This window comes from Strigops habroptila, chromosome 5 (genome assembly GCF_004027225.2).
Source record: "Strigops habroptila isolate Jane chromosome 5, bStrHab1.2.pri, whole genome shotgun sequence".
Lineage (NCBI taxonomy): Eukaryota > Metazoa > Chordata > Aves > Psittaciformes > Psittacidae > Strigops > Strigops habroptila.
In genome coordinates this window covers 4,581,406-4,605,018 of record NC_044281.2, presented here as the reverse complement: position 1 = coordinate 4,605,018, position 23,613 = coordinate 4,581,406, and the positions used below count along the sequence as shown (strand labels likewise).

The following is a 23,613-nucleotide window of genomic DNA, read 5'->3' as shown; positions in this document are numbered from 1 at the left end:
GGACAGGGGGTTGAAACCGGATGAGCTTTAAGGTCCTTTCCAACCCAAACCAGTCTGGGATTCTATGATTGCCATTGGAAAAGCAGGCAGGGATGTAGGGAAGGAAAGCATCTCAATGTGGGTTTTCCCAGGTGGACCACAACGTGCCTGCCAGGCTTTTATGGGTAAATAGGGGTAAATAGGGTGCTTTTAGAGCTGAGTTTTCCCAAGGGGAAAACCGGGGTATGATAGGGGTGATATGGGTCTCTCCTTTCTCCCTTCTCTGTTGCTCCTGTCTTGTCAGCAGTTGAAGTGGTGGATAGCAGAGAGGCTGGATGTAAGTTAGGGAAGAGCTGATGACAAGCGGGCTTATTGAGGCTTGGTCTATAGGGGCTGACTGAACTAGGTTTGTGGAAGCAGCCAGGGGGGTGATGCTGGGTGATGCTGGGGGTCCAGGCTTTGCGGACCGCAGGACACGGGAGCCTTTGCCTGTGCCCACATCCTGGCCAAGAGCAGGTCTGATGCTCCACTGGACCCAGGACCTGGCTCCCCCCTTGCTGCTGCCTTTTCAGCAGACTTAGAGACATGTGGGACCCTGCCAGACCCCACAGGGATGTTCCCAGGAATAATAAAGAGTGGAGCTCCAGGCAGCACAACTGAGATGCTGCGACAACGACGGTGTCCCCATCCCACTCACCCACCGCCCAGGGTGGGACCCACTGCCCTCCATTCCCCGTCCCTTGCCAGGAATACGGATGGAGGCAGCCAGGTGTCAGCTCGGGAATCTCTTATCTTTACCTTATCTCCCCAAATGGACAATGTCTCTGCTCATTAGGCACCTGCCCAGGGGGCAGATGTCAGCTCTGCTCATGGCTTTTCTCAGCTCATCTCTTGACGGGTGCTCAGGTCCCATCACATCATGCTCCTGCCCGCAAGGCTGCCCGCTCTGCCTGCCCCACGGTGGTGCCCATCTGCAGCCCCCCAACCTCGGGCTCACCTCGCTCTTGAGGAACGGGGGTTTGAAGGGTGTTTTGTTGAAGGCTGGAAAATAACAGGCACTGCTGGCACACGCGTGTGTGCAGAGCTGGAATTGGTTTTCCTTGCCCAGGCAGCGCCTGGGAGGAGAAGCCATCTCTGAAGTCTGCCCTTTGAGGCTGATGCGTCCCGACAGCTCATTCACTAGGACATTAAAATCATTGCCTCTGTCTGCATAAAACACCCAGCAATGCGGATGATGGGAACATGGGTCAGGGAAGGATCCTTCTCTCCCCTGCACCATGAGTAGCAGCACTGGAAACCCCAAAGCAGCCGATCAGCAGCCTGACTGGATGGGAGTAGGGTCCCCTCCAACTTAAATGGGGCTGGGGGTACAATACAGATGGAACCATCTTGCTGAGGTTCCCATTTCAAAGGTGTAATGCAGCCCAGGGATGCGGTGATGCGGTGGGCGAACATCCCCATCTCCATCCCTTCTGGTGTATCCCTCACCAGCTGCACAGTGAGTTTTCCCAAAGAGCTTGTGTTTTCCCTGGGGGGTTGCAGCAAAGCAAGAGGACATTGAATCATAGAGTCATAGAACCACAGCATGGTTTGGGTTGGAAGGGACCTTAAAGCTCATTCGGTTCCAACCCCCTGCCACAGGCAGGGACACCTTCCACTAGAGCAGGTTGCTCCAAGCCCCTGTGTCCAACCTGGCCTTGAACACTGCCAGGGATGGGGCAGCCACAGCTTCTCTGGGAAAAGTCTGTGCCAGCGCCTCAGCACCCTCACAGGGAAGAGCATCTGCCTGAAAGCTTATCTCCATCTCCCCTCTGGCAGGTTCAAGCCATTCCCCTTGGCCTGTCCCTACAGGCCCTTATCCAAAGCCCCTCTCCAGGTTTCCTGGAGCCCCTTTAGGCACTGGAGCTGCTCTAAGGTCTCCCCTTAAGGAGCCTTCTCTTCTCCAGGCTGAACCGGCCCAGCTCTCTCAGCCTGGCTCCAGAGCAGAGCTGCTTGGAGCAACCTGCTCTAGTGGAAGGTGTCCCTGCCCGTGGCAGGGGGTTGGAACTGGATGAGCTTTAAGCTCCCTTCCAACCCAAACCATGCTGTGATTTTGTGATTCTGTGAATCCTTGTCTGAGCCCCCTTGTTTCTGTGTATCAAAATACACACGTGGTGCCATGGTTGGGGTTTTTTCCTTCTTTTTCTCAGTGCTGGAAGCAGTGACCAGAAGTTTGTGCTGACTGGCGTGAAAACAAACCGTTACCAAGTATTCCTTTGCTTGGGGCTGTTTTGCCCTTGTGCTTCCCTGTTGCCTGGGATTCAGGCACAACAACAGTGCTGGGAGGATGCTCTTGCTGGTTTTAAGGTGGGGGGGGGGGGCTGGCTGGGCATCCCAGGATACAGAGATCTTCCAGATTTTCCCCTGCAGCCTCCACTGCTGAACCCCAGCCCTCTGCCTCATTGGATCTGAAACTGCTCCTGCTGCTCCTCCAACTGTGAGACACAGTTTGGGTTTTCCATCCTTTTTGGCTGATTTGGGGTTTGCTTTTGTTCCTTCTCTGTCTGTTAGGATTGGGACAGTTAGTGGGATTTGACATTTACTTTGCTTGTTTAGGCTCACTGCTTAGTGGAGTTTCTCAGGGTCCATCCTGGGACTTGTCCTTCTTGTAGGTGACACCAGCTGGGGGTGCAGTTGCTCCTTTGGGGGATTGGCTTCCATTCAGAGAGACATATAGGGTGTTGTAGGGAAAAAAGCAGTCATTCTGAGGACAGTTGGTCGCTGGGAGAGATGGTGTAGTCTCCATCCTTGGAGGCTTTCAAGCTCCAAAGGGATACAGCCCTGGGCATCCTGCTCTGATCTTAGTGCTGACGCTGCTGTGAGCAGCAGGCGGGACTGAAGCCTGACCTCAGGGGGTTCCATGGGCTCCCCTCCTGCAGATGGGCTCCTTCCCATGGCAGCATCATCACCTGGTGCCCAGGTCACTGGGGATGAGCCTGGCTCTTAATGAGTCATGGCGAAGAGGAAGATTCCCCCTTAGCACACACAACCTGCCCCGGCACATCCAGAGCAGCGCCAAGTTCAAGCAGTGAGTGAGGCCCGCAGCTCACCCAAGTATTTTGGGTGATGGAGAGGCTTTTGTGCCCGCTGGCACTCGGCTTACTAATGGCTCAGGCTGCTCGATGGATGGTATTGATGGGTAATGCACGCCCCAGTTAACTTAGTGGGAGCAGCAGCAAAAATAAAGCAACAAAAATAACCTGGCACCCAATGCCACTGGAACGTGCTGGATTATTCCCATTGCAGCTTCATTTCTGGATGAAAGGCTGAGAGGGCTGGGCTGGTTCAGCCTGGAGAAGAGAAGGCTCCTGAAGGGGAGACCTTAGAGCAGCTCCAGTGCCTAAAGGGGCTCCAGGAAACCTGGAGAGGGGCTTTAGACAAGGGCCTGTAGGGAGAGGCCAAGGGGAATGGCTTGAACCTGCCAGAGGGGAGATTGAGATGAGCTCTGAGGCAGAAGCTCTTCCCTGTGAGGGTGCTGAGGCGCTGGCACAGACTTTTCCCAGAGAAGCTGTGGCTGCCCCATCCCTGGCAGTGTTCAAGGCCAGGTTGGACACAGGGGCTTGGAGCAACCTGCTCTAGTGGAAGGTGTCCCTGCCCGTGGCAGGGGGTTGGAGCTGGATGAGTTTTAAGGTCCCTTCACCCCAAACCATTCTATGATTCTATGACCCTCCACAGCCCAGCTCTGTAGATGACTTCCCTTTTTCACAGATACTGGGGTAGGACCTGCCCAAACCCACTCTGTGTGCAGAGAATAATATAGACAGGGCTTTGCTGCCTGCCCTATAAACAACCTGGAGGTGATGCTCCCCATCCTTCTGTCGCTCCCAACTCAAGCTGTGTTTTATTTCTCTCTGAAATCCCCTTCGCCTGGGTGATAAAGCAGCTCTCGGGTGTCCTTCCCGTGTGCTGTGCCTAACCTCTGCCACATCCTGGTCTGCAGGCTCCTGCTGTGGACCCCCAGTTTCCATCCTGCGCTCAGCAATGCCCTTTTCTGGTGCAACTGGACCCTCTGAGGAATCCCTCTGGAGCTCAAGGCCAGCCTGCAGGGTAAGGTAAGGTGAGCTCAGTCTCTTTCCACATCCTGGTTTGGGGGGTGTCTTCTGCACTGCGCTCTCCCTTAGGCTATAAACCACAGTGAGGATGTGGTTGGGCTCTGCAGAGAGAGGAACTGCTGCACTGCAGGGACCTGGCTCTGTGGGAAGGGGTTTTGCTCCCTGCGTGGTGCAGTGCTGCTCACAGGGCTTCGATGAGGGCTGTGTTTTGCTGCTGGGGCCTCTCTCTGCATCCGTGCAGGTCTCCTGTCCTGCTGCCACTGCCCTCATTGCACTTGGATGCCTGCTTTCTGCCATGAAATAAGAGTCCATTAAGCCAAGGAGCTCAGTTGGGAACTGCACAGACGGGGTCATTTTCATCAGCCACTCTTGCTTTTGTTACTAAAATAGATCTGCTTTGGCCTGGGGCTGTTGTGTTGTCCCAGGCATTGACTATCACAAATGGACAGCGGGGCGACATTTTCCGTTAGTGAGGAAGAGGACACACATCTCCGAGTGAGAAGGCAGCTCCATAAAGCAGAAATGTTTTAGGCACAGACAAACCCACTTCTCTTCTTTCTCTTTCCTTTTCAAAGTGTCGCTAATCCCTGTTTTCCTCACGTAAAATCCTGGGAGAGACCAGCCAGAGCAACACCCTGCCCCTGCAACAACATGGTGCGTTTTGGGTAAGGGGATGGAGGTTTCTCAGAGGAGCTTCAGGTGACTCCAATAAGGTGCAGCAGGAGTAGAATTTGCCCCAAAACCTGCGAGGAGGCTTGTCCGTGGTCACTGGTGATGTGTGGTGGGTATTGGTTATGCCTGGTCTTGAGCATGCATCATCTGAGGTCTCTGTCTGCAGCTCCTATGTGCTATGAGCAGCCTCTGACAGACACATCCACCTCTTCACTGTCATTTTGGGGGGTGGAGGGTGGCTTTGTAGCTGGTGGTTGCCTGGAGGCCACAAGCTGAAGGAAGGATGTGCTTGGGAGCGCATCTCTAGAGGGCCCGGTCTCTTCCCTGCTTGCTGGCATCTCCCTGAGTGCAGCAGGTCTTGGGGAGGGGGATCCCTATTGCCAAGCCCAGGAAAACAGGACATGTCCTTGCTGGGGGAGCTGAGTGTTCAGCCTGAGACCAAGTCCCCAGACTGTCCTCCCACAAGTGCTCATAACCCCAATCTGTCCAACAGATTCTCTTCTCTTAGCAAAGATGCTTTCCTGCTTTCCTGGTTATTAAAGCATCACCTTCATAAACATCATAACATCCCCACCAGGAAAGTGTCTTCATTTATTGCCTTCCCATGCTCCCTGTCCAACATCCCATCCCTTGTCCCAGCCCCTCTCCCACATCCACGGGTAGGACAGCAGCCTGGGGTCTGTGCAAGCCAGCAGCTTCTTTCTTAAAGCAAGTTGTTGCGCTCATTCTAAATGCTAAGCCCTCTTCAAGGCTGTGTCTTGGACCTCTTGCCCCATGGGATTTCATCCTTTGAAGGCAGAGTTGATCCTGCGCATGTAGTACCATGACTATTGTATAGGAAATCTACAGGTGTGAGGAATGCCTGGAAGAGGACTTTGGTTTTGGGGACCACTTGCACTGGGAAACTCTGCTCCATCTCACATCCAGGCAATGCCATGAGTGATCAGGGGTGGCCCAAGAAGCTGTAGAGTTAGCAAGGTGCTGTGGTGGGAAGTGTCCATGCAAGGGGACACTGCTTTCCTAGGGGAAAAGGCTTTGACATGGGTTAGTGGTGGCTTTGGCAGCGCTGGGGTAGCGGTTGGACTTGCTGATCTTAAAGGTCTTTTCCAACTTGATTGATTCTGTGCCTTTATGATGGCAACACAAGACTGTGGGGGGTGTGGGGACATGCCACTAGTGGCAAACGATTTCCCAGTTTGACCCTTCTGCTTAATGTGAACGTGAAGGTGAATGAGCAGCAGCATCGATCCGGGATGAGGGTGATGAGCGCGGTGCCCTGCGGAGAGCTCGGCCCCCAGTGTCCGCTCCCTTTCCCACCATTCTATCCCTGCCCTCCCCTTCACGCCTTTCCAGAGTGATCAGTCAGAGCGTGGCACCCCAGGCCACCAACCTTGCTGGGGGCCAGGGGGACACCATATAGGTGTCTGCAGAGAGCTGCCCTCCTGTCTGATGGGCTTCTCCCAGCCGCAGCTGCCTCTCTGGTAAGCATCTGCCTGCCATCAGCTTGGGGGTGCGGGGGAGGTGCATGCTGGGGTGTTGGTACTGATAAAGGAGGATGGAGCCAGGGCTGGTCTCTGCTCCCAAGGACAAGGGATGGGACAAGAGGAAACGGCCTCAAGCTGCACCCAGGGCAGGTTAGATGGAGATTAGGAACAATTCCTTCCCCAGAGGGTGTTCAGGCATTGGAACAGGCTGCCCAGGGCAGCGCTGGAGTCACCGGCCCTGCAAGTGTTCACACACCGTGTAGCCGAGGCCCTCAGTGCCATGGGTTAGTGGTGGCCTTGGCAGTGCTGGGCAACGGTTGGACTTGATGATCTTAAACGTCTTTTCCAACCTGGTTGATTCCATGGTTCCATGCTGTGTGCCAGGAGGCGTGTTTCTCATAGGTAATGGTGTGCCCAGCCACAAGCTGATTCATTGAGTAAAGGATGTCTTAACAAGCAGCGATGCATTGATGGGGTTTAATTCGGACTCGGCTTGCAGGGCAAAATGGATCTTGAAGCATCTCCACGTTGCTTTTAAGTCTTTAGCTAAGATGTTTTGGGAAACCAAACCTGAGCACAGGTTGGAAACCTAGAACTCGTGCTGGCTAATCTGTAGGAAGCTTGTTTTGGGGGATGGAAAGAAAGATGGTGCACTTTCCCTCCCCATCTTCTGTGGCTTTAGCCACAGATTTCCCACAGCTGAAAATAACAAACCATTTTAATCTCAGTATTGCTTGTTCTGATCTTTTAATCCAGCTTGCTTTCTGCCTAAAATCATTCCTCCACCTGCCTCTCTATTATATAATTATGCAGAAGGTTACTCGGGAGCCAGATTTAGCTGGGCAGCACTGGGGAAGGTGGCGAGCTGCTGCGGATGGAAGGTGGGGGGATTCTTCTCTCCCTTTGTCCATTGCCAAATGCGGGAGGGGAAAGGAGTGAGCTGAGTGGTTTTGGCTGTGTCTGTGGCTTGGGTTTGAGCATGGGAAGTTTCTCCTCCCTCAGTTTGTATTTGTTGGAATAAAATGCCCCATCGGCTTGGCTGGTGGCTGGAGAAGTGCAACCCTCCCATCCAGAGAGGGTTTCAGGTGAAACCTTGCACTTCTCTATGCAGTTTGGGGCATTTTATGGCTCTTCTTCTGTGTTTAATAACAGCGTGGTGACACGGTCTGGCCTTGAGAAGGGCTTGGGACTGAGGGAATAGGGACTGAGCTCCTGATCCTTCCCATCTCTGAGCAAAGCTGTGTGCAGGGGAACCAGCAGTGCTGGGTAGGGATGTGGCTTGGAGCAACCTGCTCTAGTGGAAGGTGTCCCTGCCTGTGGCAGGGGGTTGGAACTGGATGAGCTTTAAGGTCCCTTCTAACCCAAACCTTTCTGTGATGCTACGATTCATTGATTCTGTGATGATTCAGTGATTCCATGATTCTATGGTGGTGATGCCAAGAAGACATGAAGGTGGCTAGAGCTGTTCTTTTTCGCCAAAGCCCAAGCTCAGCTGGTTCTCAAGGAGCCTTAGGTGTTACCCTTAGATAAGAAGGGCTCGAGCCCTTGGATGATAGGGTGGTTGGAGACAGCTTCTTCACTTCTGACTGGTGCAACCTATGGGCTTGAGCTGTGATGGGAAAAACAAGAGGATGTCTTGGGTTCCAAAAATACCTTTTCCATTCCCCAGGCTGAGTGTCCTGTTGGTGAGGGACTGATACCTGCAGTTACCAAGGGAAGGCCATGAGCTGCTTGGCCTGAGACTACGTCTGGCTGGGAATCTGGTGGCTCAGAGCTGCTGTCCCTTGGAAATACAGAGCTGGGACAAAAGGGACCCTCATCACCAATCAGTCAGACACTGGGAGCTATGACTTGTCTCGCCTTGCTCCACAGGGCCTCAGGGTCCCTGCTAGGGCAGAACATCCCAGAATTGTGCTGTGGTTCAGGTTTGGAGGGGAATAACACGTTGAAATGCCCTTTGAGCCTTGCATAGTCATGCACTTGGTCGTTCTTCCTAGAAAGCTGTTGCAGCCTCCGAAGCAGAACACTTGGAGCAGTTGGTTAATGCAACCACCATGCGTTAAATGAGAGAGCAGGAGAGGATGAGATCAGGAGCAACACGAGGGCACAAGATAATCTCTTTTTTGCGGTGATGGAGCAGTTGTAACACATCCCATTTCCTCCAAGGTTCAGGAAGCCCACTGAGCCCTGGGCGCTGCAGTCAGGGCTTCAGCCTGGTCCTTGCTGCCGCTGCTGTCTCTGAGATGGAGGATTTAAGCCCAGCAGCCAAATGTGCATTGCTGTTGCCCTCCTCTCCCTCCCTGGAGCGGGTGTGCAGGCACCGCCGCTCTGTCAGCATCCCTACATCTCCCCCCTGCACATGGGCTCGTCTCAGATCCCAGCTCCTTTCTCCTTCCCTTGGAAAAGCGTTGGCTGGTTCGCCCTCATCGCCTCGGGGCAACCCAATTTGCTCAGTGGCCTTTAAAAACAAACCCAAAAGAAACCCAAGCCCATTGGAATGACAAGGACATGAGCAGTGGGGGCGCATCTCCCTTTGCCAGCAAACCGAAGGATTTGGGAGAAAATAGGTCACGTGCCCTTCATCCCATGCCACGTGGTGGATCTCCCAGGGCCAATGAGGTTCGGAGCCCTCTGCGGAAAGAACAAAAACAAATCACTGGGATTCTTTTTTCCTCCCCCACCCTCCCCGTTGCATTTCTCATCCTTTCCAAACGTGGAAAGACTGGCCATCTGTGCGGACCCCCCATCAGCACTAAAGCAGCTCTTTGGAGAAAGGTAAGAAGATGGCAATGATCGTGTTGGTGGAAGACCACCTACCACGGGCAACTTCTCCTAGCAATGGGAATTGGGGAAGAATCATCGACTAAGTCGGGTCTGGGGCTCCAGTGTGGGTTAGAAGAGCTTGGGATGCGTAAGAGCTGTCTTAAGTGAATCTCTTGGAGAGGGAATCTAAGTCTGTGTTGAAGGAGGTGGAATTAGGGGAGAAAGAGGTGCGTGAGCGAGTCAATGGCTGCTCCTCAAGGCTCTCCTACGACATATTTGCAGAGTATCTTGGCAACATTGTGCACTGTTTTGGCATTTGCTTTATTTTGATCCAATTGGATTTTACCTATCTAATGCCGAAGGTTGTATCCCTGGATCGGGAACCGTCCGGCTCTGCGTTAACCAGAACCTTCAGCCATTCCTAATGCGTGTGATTTGCAGAGCGGGCTTTGGACAGTGTTATTTGGGTGGGAATTGCCTTAAAGCAATTGATACTAAAACACCATAGATGTTCATCACATCCTCTTTGATTTCATTTGTACCTTTTCGATCCTATTTCCATGGTTTTTTGTTTCCTTGTGCTGGGGAAATTAGATTGAGAAAGAGGAATCCCTTTGATTCTGAGGCTTTGTTTTCAGTTTGCCTTCAGATACCCCTTTTACTCAGGGTGGCAAAATTCCTTCCGACACCATCACGTTCCCATTGCATTTCCTTTGGTTACCCCATTGTTTTCTAGGCAGGGAAGTGAAATCTGAGTTGCAAAGGTTATAAAGGACTTAAATGCTGTTAAACTCAAACCCCAAATATCATCCCCTTCTTAAAAAGGGAAAACATTCTCAGATGGATTTTTCTTGGAGCGGGAATTTTCTGGGATAATGTTATTGTAATGTGAACCAGATTAGAAAATCTCAGTTTATGAGTCAGAAGTCACCAAAATAAAGCAGAAATGGTGGATCGAGGGCATTGTGTTTAAGTTGCCATAAAATGATTGACCTTTACTTTGACAGATGCAAAGACAGATGCCTGCATTTTGCTACGGAAACCCAACGCTCAGTTTTCCCTGATATCTAAAGTTTGGCTTTTAATACAGAATTCCAAACCAATTCTGTCATATTCCTGACATTCTGAATCTCAGCTTTCCCCCCTCTTTTATGGATTAATTCGTATAAACATGTTTAGTCTTCTCAGATGCAGAAGAAATTCTATCTTCCTGAGAAATAACTGTTCTTTTAAGCCGGTTGAATGGAGATGGCATTTCTTTACGAATTAAACCCATCATTTCAGGGTGGGAAAAAAAAGGATATGGATCAAGGGAAAAAAACCCACCCCAAACCAACTCTTTAAGTGGTTTCAACACGATTTTAATGTCTCCAAAACGTTGGAGAATCTGTGGGGGTTTAGTGCATAGGATCAGAAACAGGGATGCTCGCAGGATGGGTTGTGCAGAGCGGACGGAGCAAACCATGTCTGAGGTGGGCAGCACCCATTTGAGGTGGGAGAAGAGGAGACGTGGGTGCCTGCACGGTGAGATGCTCGCCACTGCGCAGCTTTTATGGGTAACTACCAGAGATGCTTTTACCCTCTCTGGTTTGGTGGTCCCAAGACTGATTTTTCTCAGGTGATAATTATTTATTCCATTATTTTTATTATTATTTATTATATTTTCTTCCAAGTTGGGAAATGGGTGTTTGCTGTGGAGCAGGCACCGAGCCAGCCAGCTTGGCTCCCTATGGCAGGGGGGGCTCATGCCTGGAGCACAGAGACAAACCCAACCCCACTGGAGCAGAGCGCTTGCAGCCCCAGCTCCCATCTGTAGCCAAGTGTCTGCTTTTGGAGAATTAGAGGATGCTTTCCCAGCCCCAAAACAGAACCCCATGCACAGGATGGAACCTCTGCCATCCAGCCCCATGTTCCTGCAGTACAAGGGTGGGTGGCAGCCTGTGTGGTTTGAGTTCACCAGGCCTCTGCAGCTGCTTTTTGGCTAGCTGGAATAGAAGGTGAATTTAAATGTGTCCCCGATGGGTGAGGGCTGCCCCTGTTCCTGTGGTGAGCTTTTCACAGCTTACCAACATTCATGCTGGACGCATCCATCCTAGTGCAGTGATTGCGCACGCAAACACATAGGATCCCAGACTGGTTTGGGTTGGAAGGGAGCTTAAAGCTCATCCAGTTCCAACCCCCTGCCATGGGCAGGGACACCTTCCACTAGAGCAGGTTGCTCCAAGGCCCTGTGTCCAACCTGGCCTTGAACACTGCCAGGGATGGGGCAGCCACAGCTTCTGGTTGTGGATGTAAAACATACATGGTTTAAGTTCTTTATTCTATTTGGACTTTGCTAAAGGAGCTGGTAACATGTGGTGGGTACCAGTGCAGGGCACCCTGCTCACACCAGACCCCACAGATCCACCATCCGATGGAGCTGCCAGGGTACCAGAGGCAGGACAGGGGTTTGGTGGCACATCCTATCCTTGATGTTGGTAGAGGCCCTGTGGGGCTGCCAGGATGAGGTATGAGGAAAGGCATGATGTTTTCCCCTTCCCCAGCAGCCCCAGTGGAGCAAATTCACCCTCACCCGGTGCATTTTGCTCAGTGTTTAGACCCAAGGTTATGGAGGACCTACCACAGGGAGAAGGGAGAGAGGAGAAGGAGGCTCTCCTTGATTCTAATCGGGGTTGAGGTTTAGCTGAAGTGAAAACAGATCGGGAGTGACAGTTTTGGAGCCTGCTGTCAGGGTCTGAGCACGGCGTGCTGGCGATCCAGCCGCCAAAGGCCCCCATCCATCCTCTTCCTCCTCCTCCTCACTGGCCAAACCCAGGGAGAGCCGCCACCGCCGGGCACAGGATGGGGACCCTGCACCTCTGGCATGGTCACTGGATGGTGCTTGTGGCTAGGGGCAGTGTCAGGCCTTGTGGTGGCCACCTTCCATATGGATTCACCTCCCACCTTCTCCAGCCCCATGCAAATGAATACTTGGAAAAGGAAGGATGGGGTTTAGTGCCGCATCCCGACTGATGCACTCGGTCCTGACTGGGTGATGCCAGGTTGCTTCTCCAAGGGCAGGGAGAGACCCCAAGGGTCTCCTTTCCCATGTCTCCCATCAATCTCCCATTCCCAAAGAGCATCAGAGTGAAAGTCACAGGTTTAGGCTTGTGGAGAAATGGCACAGGCAGAGAAATGGATGCAGCCCTGAGCGTGGAGGAGCTGGGATTTACAGGACCAGGCTGTTCCTGACTCCCCATCAGCCTCACTTCTGTGGAGGGGACCAACAGAATGATGCTGTGCCTTATGTCCCCAGAGTGCTGAGGGTGATGGAATAGTATGAATTCCCCCATCCCTGCATCAGGAAGGGTTAGGACCTGCCCTTGATGCTTTGAGATACGGTGGGTTCATGAGAGCAGCCCCAGCCCTGCATCTTTCATCTCACACAGCATGACATTGGGCTGCCATTTAATTAAGAATCAAATCAAATCATCAACTAAATCAGTAGAGACTGAGCATGGTCAAAATAACAAGCTCCTTGCCTGTCTTAACCTAGCTCCTCCTGTTTCCCCCCATGTGCTCCAGGCAGGTCTGGACAGACCCCTCTAGGGCAGCCCCTGCATTGCGAGCCTCATCCCTGTTTCCAGGGATTAAAGAGAAAGGAATGGAGAAGGGATGAGATGAGGCAGTAGGTTGCTTCGCTCTCAGGATGAAGGGATTTGTGGACTGTCCCCATATCAGTAGATTGAAAACGGAGAGAAATTATTGGGATGATGCTGCCTGCGGGATTAAAACCAGGGCAAGCTCTGGAGGAGGGGAATGATGGGGGGGCTGCGGGGTGCCCACTGCTGGGAGCTGCAGGGACATGCTCCTGCTCAGATCCTCATCTGTTTTGGGGGATGCAGTGGAAGCATCCCTGGTGCCAGCTCTCCAGGATGCCCCCCAGTTCAAAGGATGCCAGGAGTGTGCCTGGAGCCCTTTCATTTCAAGGCTGCTGGAGGACAACCCGCTTGTCCTCTGAGGTCCACACAACTCCCCATAGTCTATTGTCCTTTATGAGCAGCCAGCATGGACCTGTGACCACGAGCATCATTATTTTAGGTATCCTTGGCCTTCCCCTGAAAAATGGCATGTAAAAAGTGGCACATAGGGGACTTCTACCTGATTGTCTGACCCCTTGGTTTCCAGAGGGGTATGTTTCCAATGCTGGCTGTGCTGCCATCCTTTGGGCAAGACAGGGGTCCTTTGGAGCTGATGGCAGAGCATCCCTTGGGGCATCTGTGAAAGCATCTCCTGTGCAAGGTGTCATCTCCTGACTTCCATTCCTTAGCCTCTGGCTGGAGGGAGAAAGGCTAAATTGAGTGCATCCTAAAGCATGACTGACCTTGGGCATCGCTCAGTCTCAAGTGCAGTTGTCCAACAGAGATGAGCTTTACTTGGAAATACACAAATGTCTGTAAGGTTTAAACAACCATAACTGGCACGACGATATCGTCACCAACAGCACGTGGCTGTGGGGAAGCTCTTTTCCAGTGCCTGACCTGGATCTTCTTCCCTGTGGTTTACTCAAGAGCTCTTCCTCTGTTACTGTGCACTTCACTGCACACAGCCAGGCTTGGTACTCTGCCTTGCTGAACTGCATCTTATTTCCTCCCCTTTCCCAAGCTCACTTTGGCTTCTTGCTCTGCTCTCCAAAAAGCTTCCCCTCCCTGGGTTGTCACCTGACAGTTTAACAGGAATGCTACTGATAAATGTTTGGGAGAGGGGGGGGGAGTTAGAGCATCTTCAGATGGTTTCATCTGCCCCAGGCTTCCCTGGCTCTTTCAGAACAATGCCACATTGGACAGTATTGACAACCTTGTTACTGCCACCCCTCTACTACCACTTAGGGCATTTCCTTCCTCTGTGAAGGCTTGACACAGGGGGTCTTTATTGTTGGTGCTTATGGAAATGCTGGATGAGTTATCCCAGCACCCTTCCCATCACACGAGTGCCTCCATCCTCCAGTGGCTTGGTCCAGCCACCCTCTGCGGCACTGCTGGCGTGTTTCCTATGTCCCCCTGCATGCCCAAGGGTGCAGACATGGAGTGTGGCACTCCAATAGTCACATTCCTGGTCTCTGTGGTGCAAGGCGGGGCCATTGCAGCTAATTAATGGGAGCTTTGGGATTGTCTTCCCAGTCGCTCGGATGCTGCGGCAGAATCCACCCTGCTCTGCAGTGCTGAGCCCTGCGGCAGGGTCCAGGCTGGCTGTGCAATGCAGAACTGCTGGCTCTGCCTTCCTCAGATGGCCAGGGCACATCTAGACTGAGCAGAGACCCAGCCAAGGCTTGGTCCTTGCTGGTCCCAGCCCCTCCAGAACATTGGCTTGGGCATGGAAGAACAGCCATCATTTCATATAAGACTTGTGATAGATGGGTTTTAATCTTTTCTTTAATCTGCTGGCAGACCAAAGGAGATCAGAGTGGCCTTCCTTATCACAGGAAATGCTGTTTTCTCAGCACACAGGGTCTCGAGTCCATCCAGGCTCACAGACATCTGAGGATGCTCTTGGTCACTGAGTCATAATGGTTCCAACTACGTGGTGCAAAGAGCATTGCTCTCATCACCTCATGGGGTGACATTTCTGAGGTGCTCAAGCATTCTGACATTCACTGTCATGTTTATTGGGAAATTGTTCCGAAAGTCACCGACAGGGTGAATTGGAAGAGGCTGAATTCAAGTGTGGTGTTCCCACTCACCAGCTCACCTCAGCCTTCCAAAAGCAGCTTGAATTCACTACAAAATCAAACCAATTCAATGTTATTCTAAGCAGGGTGATCTCAGCTTGTCTTGGTGGTGGTTTAACAGGTTCAGTGACTGATTTTACTCAGGGTCCTGCGATCAGAGAGCCCTGAAACCAGCCCAGACAGGGTTTTCTGGCTTGCACCAGGGCATCTACCAGCCTGCTCCTACTCCATCCCATTTCCCTCCCTATTGTGTGTCCAATCTCTGCTTGCAACACAGCAGTGGTTCGTGTGAATGAATGGGAATTCTTCATCCTATAGATCTCTGAGGATATATATCTTAGGTCTGGCTACCTAAATTTCCTCTACACCTGGTAATTAATGTAAGTCTCCAAGTTTTACCTCCTACAGATGTATCAGGGCAAGAGGTAGGTGCCATCATCCTGCTGTCCTGTTGTGTGCAATGAAGTGATGGTCCAGACCTTCATCCTGAGGAGAATGGTAGGGAAAAGCTGTCATTTTGTTCATGGGCCTTCACACAGAAGATGATCATGGTAATGGCAGCACCACTGTCACAAATCCAGTTGTCCTTGTTCTGAGCAGGGACTCTCAGTGGACATCTGTCCCTGGGTTCCCAGTATCCACAGGCTGGAGCCAGGGGTTTGTGCTAACTCGGTTGTAGAGAACTTTCCTAGCCTGTGCTGGTGGTTTCTATTCCTCTTGGTTTATCCATCAGTCCAGAAATCCCTCTGAAATGCATGAAACCCCACTGAAAAACTACAAATGGAAGGTTGGGGTGTTTGGCTGGGATGTGTCTGAGCCCACTACAGTGTGGCAGGAGCTATGGGTAATCATACCATTGCACCAGAACTCAGTATCTAGAGCCAATATTTCTCCCTAGAAATTCTCGAGGGCAAAGGATCTGGGGTGAAAGCCATGCTGATGGCAAGGGTGGTGGGAAATGATTGATTAGGAAATAGAGAAGAGCTCCCAAGAGCTGCAGCCAGCAAAGAGGTTGGTGGGAGAAGCCTACCTGAGGCATGGAGGTAGCAAATGAGGTAGCAGGAAAGGTGCTGTGATGGGCCTAGCACTGAGGGGAAGGGAGGGAGCAGAGGGGCCAGAGGAAGGCACATTTGTATCCCCACGGTAGTAATTGTCATAGAAATGAAGGAGACTGGAAATGCCCACAAGCAAGGAGGGGAAGGCAGGTTCTAATTGCTCATCAGCAGCCAATGGGGGACATCCTGGGCTATAAAGGGAGACATCTCACCCAGAGAGGGAGCAGATGACTAAGGATGAAGCACCCAGGGATGCAGCAAGAGCAGGGGCATTTGTCTCCTGTGAAAAATCAAGGGCAGGTGAGGAGCAGGGATGCACGGTAGCATGGGGTGGCTTGTTTGGCTTATTTTGGTTAGAGTTCTCTTAAACATTGCCATTGAAGTTGGAGAGTAAGAGGAGTAGAGGTCAACCCAAATGCCTAGGGACAATGGTAGCAGCTAGAAATGCAGCTTCATTGCAAGGTGGCATTTGGTGTCACTCATGTAGATGGTGCTACTGTCCTCTCGCCGCTTCATCTTCTGGTGCGTTGCGATTTGGAGCCACGGTTTGGAAGGGAATGCTTGACTCTGGTGTTCTGCCATAGCGTTTTTGCTCCTCCACCCCATCCTGACCTGGCCAGGCTGCTTTGTCGGTCATATCCTGCTTCCCAGACGCTCAATGCGATGCTGGAAATCACCGGATTAGGTCTTAATGGCAGGATCAAGCCACTGGGAGATGAGTGGGAGAAAGCTCCTGCTCACGCAGGGGCCAGGCAGTGCTCCCCATTAAAGAAAGCTAGAAATGCAGAAAAGCAGCTTCTTTCCAGCTTTTCCCTGCATTTAGCATAGCATTCATTTCCCAAGGGTCACAAAACGCTGTCTGAGGTTTGTGAAGTGATGTTGAGGAGTCAAGAGTTGTTTAAAATCTCTTTGCAGTGGAAATTGTCTTGAGTGGTGGACTTGCTGGCCAAAATGTTAATCCCCAATGTGAAAGTTTGTCAACCATATCAGAAATCTGGCCATGACATAGCATATTGTGGTGTGGTGAAGGACACTGATGTTTTGTGGTCATCTTTCTGCTGGGGGCTTCCGAAACACCAAAGAACCGGAGAAGCATGCTGGGTTTTGTCTCAGGGTGGCATTGCCAATGAGCAACCAGAAGATGCTCCAGGGTAGGGTGTCAGGGGTGGTTCCCTGGGCACAGCATCCCCATACAGACTCTCTTCACGAGCGCAGGTTAGCAAGGGCTCTTGTTCAACAGGCTAAGAGGTGTTGGAGTTTATCAGCCTGCACCATATAAACTCTACCTCGTGTGTCTGTCTTCTAGCAGGACCTTCAAAGCCAGGTTGGACGGGGCTTGGAGCAACCTGGTCTAGTGGAAGGTGTCCCTGCGCATGGGGACTGGATGGGCTTAAGGTCCTTTCCAACCCAAACCATTTGATGATGCTACTGACCATCTGTCCCAGAGGCACTGGGCATCTGCAGAGGAGGTGCAGACAGCATTTGCTGGAGCTGCCGCTGCAGGACTTGCTCATGCGTGGCTACTGTGCCCGTGGAGCTCCACATGGATGCACGGGAAGAGGAAGAGGAGGAGGGCTCAGCTTCAGCAAGCTCCTGCAGGGATACCAGCCCATACAGAGGGGCCACAGGGATCCCAGCATCTGCGTTTTCCAGCTCCCATTCTAAACCAGGTTGGAGAACAATGGCTCCAGCCTCCAGAAGTCTGGAAAGGAGGAAAATCAGGGTATGTGTGTTTATGTGTGGGGATGAGGAGCCTTTTCTGCTCTTTCTGAAGTTTGATTTTCCTTCCTCTTCTCCTTCTCCTTGGTCACTGGTGCCTGGGCTGCTTTTCAGACATAGGAATTCCTGATACATTAAGGAAATTTATAGAATCCCAGGGTGGTTTGTGTTGGAAGAGACCTTAAAGCTCATCCGGTTCCAACCCCCTGCCATGGGCAGGGACACCTTCCACTAGAGCAGGTTGCTCCAAGCCCCTGTGTCCAACCTGGCCTTGAACACTGCCAGGGATGGGGCAGCCACAGCTTCTCTGGGAAAAGTCTGTGCCAGCGCCTCAGCACCCTCGCAGGGAACAACTTCTGCCTAAGAGCTCACCTGAATGTCCCCTGTTTCAGTTTGAACCCATCACCCCTTGTCCTATCACTGCAGTACCTGAGGAAGAGCCCAGAATTTCCAAGAATTCCATATATTCCATTTCAAAACCAAGGGAGAAGGCAGAAATGGATTGCTCCGGGTACTGATGATGCCTCCTCTGAGCACTCTCCCAAAAAGGGCAGCTGCATATAAAAGGCCTGTTTAATTCTGCCACAGGATCATGCTTTGGACAGACATTATCTGGCTTTGTTGGGGCAGATCATGTGGAGCTCCCCTTGCTGTGGCATAAAGCCATTTGGCTGCTCCCCGTGATGCAAAGATGCTGCCTCGGGTGTTCACCTGTGGTTGCCCAGGCATGATGCTTGGCAGAGCTTGGCTTGGCTTGTTGTGCAACTGTCCTCAGCATAAGAAGGACATGGAGCTGTTGGAGCAAGTCCAGAGGAGGCCACGAGGATGATCAGGGGCTGGAGCAGCTTCCGTATGGAGACAGGCTGAGAACACTGGGGCTGTTCAGTCTGGAGAGGAGAAGCTGCGTGGAGACCTCAGAGCAGCTTCCAGTGTCTGAAGGGGGCTACGAGGATGTTGGAGAGGGACTCTTCATCAGGGACTGTAGTGATAGGACAAGGGGTGATGGGTTCAAACTGAAACAGGGGAAGTTCAGGTTGTATATAAGGGAGAAGCTCTTCCCTGTGAGGGTGCTGAGGCGCTGGCACAGGGTGCCCAGAGAAGCTGTGGCTGCCCCATCCCTGGCAGTGTTCAAGGCCAGGTTGGACACAGGGGCTTGGAGCAACCTGCTCTAGTGGAAGGTGTCCCTGCCCGTGGCAGGGGGTTGGAACTGGATGAGCTTTATGGTCCCTTCCAACACAAACCAGGCTGGGATTCTATGATTTTGGGGCCAAACTTGACACTTCTGCCTCCTAATGCTGCCTCTTTGCTCTCTGTGGGACTGTACCTGCTTTGCACTGTGTTGGAGTTGGGCTCTGGATCTACTCTACCCATCCGACTGGATGTAACAGTGTCCTCAGGGCTTTCAAGTAGATGGGCAAACAAGCCATTTCAAAGCTGCTGCGAGCTAGGCAGAACACAGCGGTGAAGAGGAAGGGTCTGAGATGGGTCTCTCTGCAGGCAGCAAATGCTCTGAAATGCTTAAAATGCTGTTTGAGGGATCATTTTTTCCCAGCCCTTTGTCTGTGAAGAATAAAGGCTGGGGGGGGGGGCCTTGCATCCAGGGTAGATGGCTCTATTGTTTCCATCCTTTCCATTGAGCCTAGGAGCCCCCCTATAAAAGACTTACCTTTCGCTAGTACGAGTAAGAAAAGGCCAATGTCGCTCTGCGGCTCAGCGGAGCATGAAGCGTGCTTAATTTAATAACGCTGATAAATCTCAGAGCCAGGAGCATTTGGAGCTAACACATGACCCATTTTTCCAATCAATCGGAAACATTTACATAACGGCCTGATGCAGGGTCCCTCCTGTGAAGGGATGTGGAGCAAAGGGGTGGCAAGAGGGATGGCAAGACACCCCCTCCATAAGCGCTGCCACAGCAAGAACGTTTGGTCCTCTGCAGGCAAGTCGTGACCCACCTCACTGGGACTGCCAGTGATGTGCCTGGGTTTAGAGCACCCCGCTGGGCTTTGGGGTTCATCACCCCAGTGGCAAAGCCCACATAGCTCTGAGGTTTCCCAGCTTATGGGGCTGGTACCGCTCGGCTCTTGTAGCTTGCTTGCAAAAGTAAGCCCTTGGGATGGTGTGTGGGGCGGGATGGCTTTTGTGAATGCTGCATATGCAACCCACTGGCTGTGGCCATCAGCTCTGAACAGGCTCTTGCCTTTGGCTGTGCTGTCAGAAGATGCTCATTGGCTAGGAGGGGAGCTGTGCTCTGTGTTGGGGTGCACCAGCGACACGGTGGTGGTGTCTCGGCTTTGTCTCTTTCTAGGCAGCAGGCTTTAGGTTGTTCCTGGGGGACAGTGATCCCTGGGGATGACTGTCCTCCCTGTGCGACTGGGGCACCCTTTGGGGCAGGCACTTTGTCTCCTGGCGCATCAGGGGCACTAGTGCATGCTGACCTCCTCCATACATCAGCTTGTTTCAACCTGTTTCTGCGTTGCTTCCATGCACAGGAATCAGCCTGGGGTTGCCCAACACAGCCAATTACTCCTTTGCCTTTATCGTTCACCTGCATTAGGCTGTCTTGAAAGAGGATCTTCCTGATCTCACACGTTGTCCCATCATTTCTCAGCCCATTCCTGTTCCTCTGATCCCCAGTGTTGTCTCTTTCCTCCTTCTTTTCCCTACTCTTAACAGTGCCTTTTGGCTTGACGTCTCCAACATGTTTCATTTCTTACCTTTCTTGGAGGATTTTGCTTTGGTTCCACTTGTAACATCCAGTGGCCTCAAGATTGGTGTTTGCAAGGACAAGTGAGCTGGGCTCCTGTTGGCTCAGTGAGAAAAAAGAGATGTAATTGTTACCAATTCCCATTCCATGCCTCCCAAAGGATAGAGGTGATGGCCACGCTGAGATGCATTCCAGACCAGTTTAATGATCAATAATTCTATTGTATTACAAGCCATTCTCACCAAGTACAATGAAGGGTGAACCTTAGCCCAAACCCTGCTAACCATGCAGGTTTGATCCATTTTTGGATCTCATTAATAACCTCTTGCAAGACTTTTTACATTCAAAGCCATCTCCCAGCCATGATTGGTTCATGTTTACTCATCCCAACTGCCTCTTTGCATTAAAGTAATGCTTGAGAACTGTTTTTTTGGTCACATAAGTTCCCATCTGAGGAAAGGAAAAGGCCAGATGTTGTGACCAGGTTCAGAAATCTCCCATCTGATATATACCGAGGGATTACATAACATGGGGGATTAACTAACATTGCTACGTACCTCTTGGCACTGCATGTAGAAGGATGCTGGCACGTTCCTGTGGGACAGGATTGGCCTCTCCATGCTGCAGAGATGTACCATGTGCTGGCTCCTTGTGCAGAGATGCTACTAAGGAGGTGTCATGGAAGAAAAAGGAAGGATTTGTTGCTGTCCTGTGATTTCCCAACCCTGCTTTCAAACCCTCAGTGGCATTTTAACCTCTAGAGGGCAGAGGAGGAAAGAGAAAGAAAGGGAAAGGGACATAGGCAGGTTTGGTTAGATACACGCAAAGCAGGAATGGCTGGAAATGGCGTGGTCCTCAGATGCAGTGCTCAACCAGGGTGCTCAGTGGTCGAGGTGAAAATGCATGTGTGTAGCATCTATTCTTCCTGCTCTGTGCTCCTGAGGTCAGATAGATATTTCCAAGTGGCTTTTGGTCTTCTGAGAGCCTATTCACGCTTGAAATGGTGTGATAAGTGCTCTGGGTCTCTTAAAGCCCAAGTTCTGCACCCAGTAAGATGCCTAGGGCCCATGACGTCTCCTTGCGGCTCCTCCAACCATGGCGTTCCCATGTCCTGCTCTTCTGCAAGGTCCATCACACATCCATCCTGTGTTGAGAGTAAACCTCTCCCCTTCCCATCCCCAGGTGATAGAGCCGTGGTGCTGCCTCCTCCTGCGTCAGGGCTGCCCTCCCAGCTACTGCACGACTCCTGTTCCCATAGGAAATGGAGTCCAAGGTCTCCGAAGGCGGCCTGAATGTCACCCTCACCATCCGGCTGCTGATGCATGGCAAGGTAAGGGGGTTTCCTCACAGCTCCCTCTCCCACATGGTGCTCATGGCTCCTAATCATAGAATCCCAGCCTGGTTTGGGTTGGAAAGGACCTTAAAGCTCATCCAGCTCCAACCCCCTGCCACAGGCAGGGACACCTTCCATTAGAGCAGGTTGCTCCAACCCCCTGTGTCCACCCTGGCCTTGAACACTGCCAGGGATGGAGCATCCCTGCCCCTTGCCCTGTCCTGCTGGATACAGGGTGCCCCAGGTCTTTGCTTCATTATGGGGTTGGGCTGGATTGTCTTTGTGTTTTGTAATGTTGATGCCTTTGTGTTTGGTTTTTCTTTTCTTTAGGAAGTTGGCAGCATCATTGGAAAGGTAAGGGTGGCTTTTGAATGTGGATTTCATTCTGTCATCTGCACCATTTGCTACCTGTGGTGTTGTAGATGCCGGTCACCTTTTCCCTGAAGTGTTTTGTGTGCATGAGCTTGTTGCTGTGAGAGAAATTATGAGAGACCCACAGAGGAATCAAAGACTATTCCTCTAAAATAACCCAACCCAAAACTAACCTAGCGCCATTCCCAGCTGCTTCCCTGGGGTCATACATAGGTGTTTATGATCATTTTGCCCTGGAATTTTACTTAAATAGCTTCATTAAGACTAAAAATGTCATGCAGGCCCATTGAAGTTCTGCAGCATTTGTCTCTCCAAGACCTCAGGACACTATTTAGTTGGGCAGAAAAGCTTCACACGGTGCTTTCCACAGTAGTTTGGAAAGTCCTGGCTATCCCAGATTGAGGGGTCTGGTGTTTTGAAAGGACAGGTTTTTAGTGGCAAAGGCTTGCAGCATGAGCACCTTTCCCCTATATGCTTGTGCCTTATTTTTCCACCAGCCTGTTCAACCCTGGAAGGATTCACGGATTTACCTGCTTTATATCTGGATATAGTGATATTAGATCTCTCTTTAGCTTACTAGATCAGGAACTGGCCTCTAAAGTCACAGGGATCAGGGCTACAATGGCTTCAGCTGACCATCACATGGGAATGGAGGGTCAGGCACCACAGAGTTGCCCAAATGCTTGGCTGTGTGCTGCCACCTATTAGAGAGATGTGTGTTTGCAAGGATTGTGTTTGAAGGTGGAAGCCTTAATAATAATAGCCTGTGCTTCTATTTCTTGTTTCAGAAAGGAGAGACTGTGAAGAAGATGCGTGAGGAGGTGAGCAGCCTGCTCTGTACAATGATTTGGAGAAGGAGACCAGTGGGGTCTCCTGGCCAGAGCTGCACATTGCAGTAACTCCCAGGGTCAGATAGATCCAGTTTTCTCGCTCTGGACCCAAATCCCTATTGTATTTAATGGGAATTTTCCAGAGCCAAAAATTTACTCTTAATCAAACATTGAAATTAAGTCACTTCCCAGATGCTTGAGTTTGTCCAAGGTCTTAATGCCTGCAGCTACCAAGGAGTTAACATCAGATCAGTCAGCAATGCTCTGCTTCTCCCAGGCAATGACCCCACAAGCTGGTCTTGCCTTGATCGTATGGGTTTGCATTGTAGCAAAAGACCTAAAGCAGATACTTAGAAGCCCTTTGTGAGGGTCAAAGCAACACAAGGGGCAGGGGTGGTGACCAGGGACTAGTCTATGGTTATGCCAAGGGCTTCTCTTCTCTTTCCAGAGCGGGGCAAGGATCAATATCTCGGAGGGGAACTGCCCTGAGCGAATTGTGACCATCACTGGCCCCACCGATGCCATCTTCAAGGCTTTTGCCATGATTGCCTACAAATTTGAGGAGGTGAGAAACACCAGCCGTTTGCCCCAGAAGGGCAGAGTAAAAGGGTCTGCATCCAAACCCTTGGGTAGCTCTGGCATGTCCATTGGTGGGGCCAGCAGTGCAGATAGGTTTGGGTACCTCCAACCCATGCATGTCTGTCTGGACTTGCTTAACTGGTACACGGCCTCAGCACAAAACTTTCCAGACATCTCTAACAAGGCAAGAACTGAGCTTCAGTGAACTGTCCCAGAGGTCTCACAGTGGATTAACTGCAGGGATGCTCAGTGATGCAGCTGCAGCCAGAGACCAGCCACAGGCTGAGGGACATGACCCCTCTTCTCTGGGTGAGGGCATTTG

General features: G+C 51.6%; 1 protein-coding gene across 24 annotated transcripts in view; it reads left to right on the top strand.

Moving 5' to 3' along the window:
• The window catches only part of PCBP3 (poly(rC) binding protein 3), a 52,520-nt gene that overhangs the window by 4,381 nt on the left and 24,526 nt on the right, over positions 1-23,613 (top strand). For 20 of the 24 annotated variants that reach the window (XM_030488451.1, XM_030488449.1, XM_030488441.1 and 17 more), the window contains exons 2-6: positions 3,959-4,070; positions 21,360-21,507; positions 21,841-21,864; positions 22,671-22,703; positions 23,161-23,277. In XM_030488451.1, the coding sequence (XP_030344311.1) occupies positions 21,439-21,507; positions 21,841-21,864; positions 22,671-22,703; positions 23,161-23,277 (243 nt within the window). In that variant the 5' untranslated portion in view covers positions 3,959-4,070; positions 21,360-21,438. Of the gene's footprint in view, positions 1-2,311; positions 2,456-3,958; positions 4,076-21,359; positions 21,508-21,840; positions 21,865-22,670; positions 22,704-23,160; positions 23,278-23,613 lie in introns of those variants that run through there. The other 4 variants (XM_030488439.1, XM_030488428.1, XM_030488429.1 and 1 more) reach the window with 4 other exon arrangements.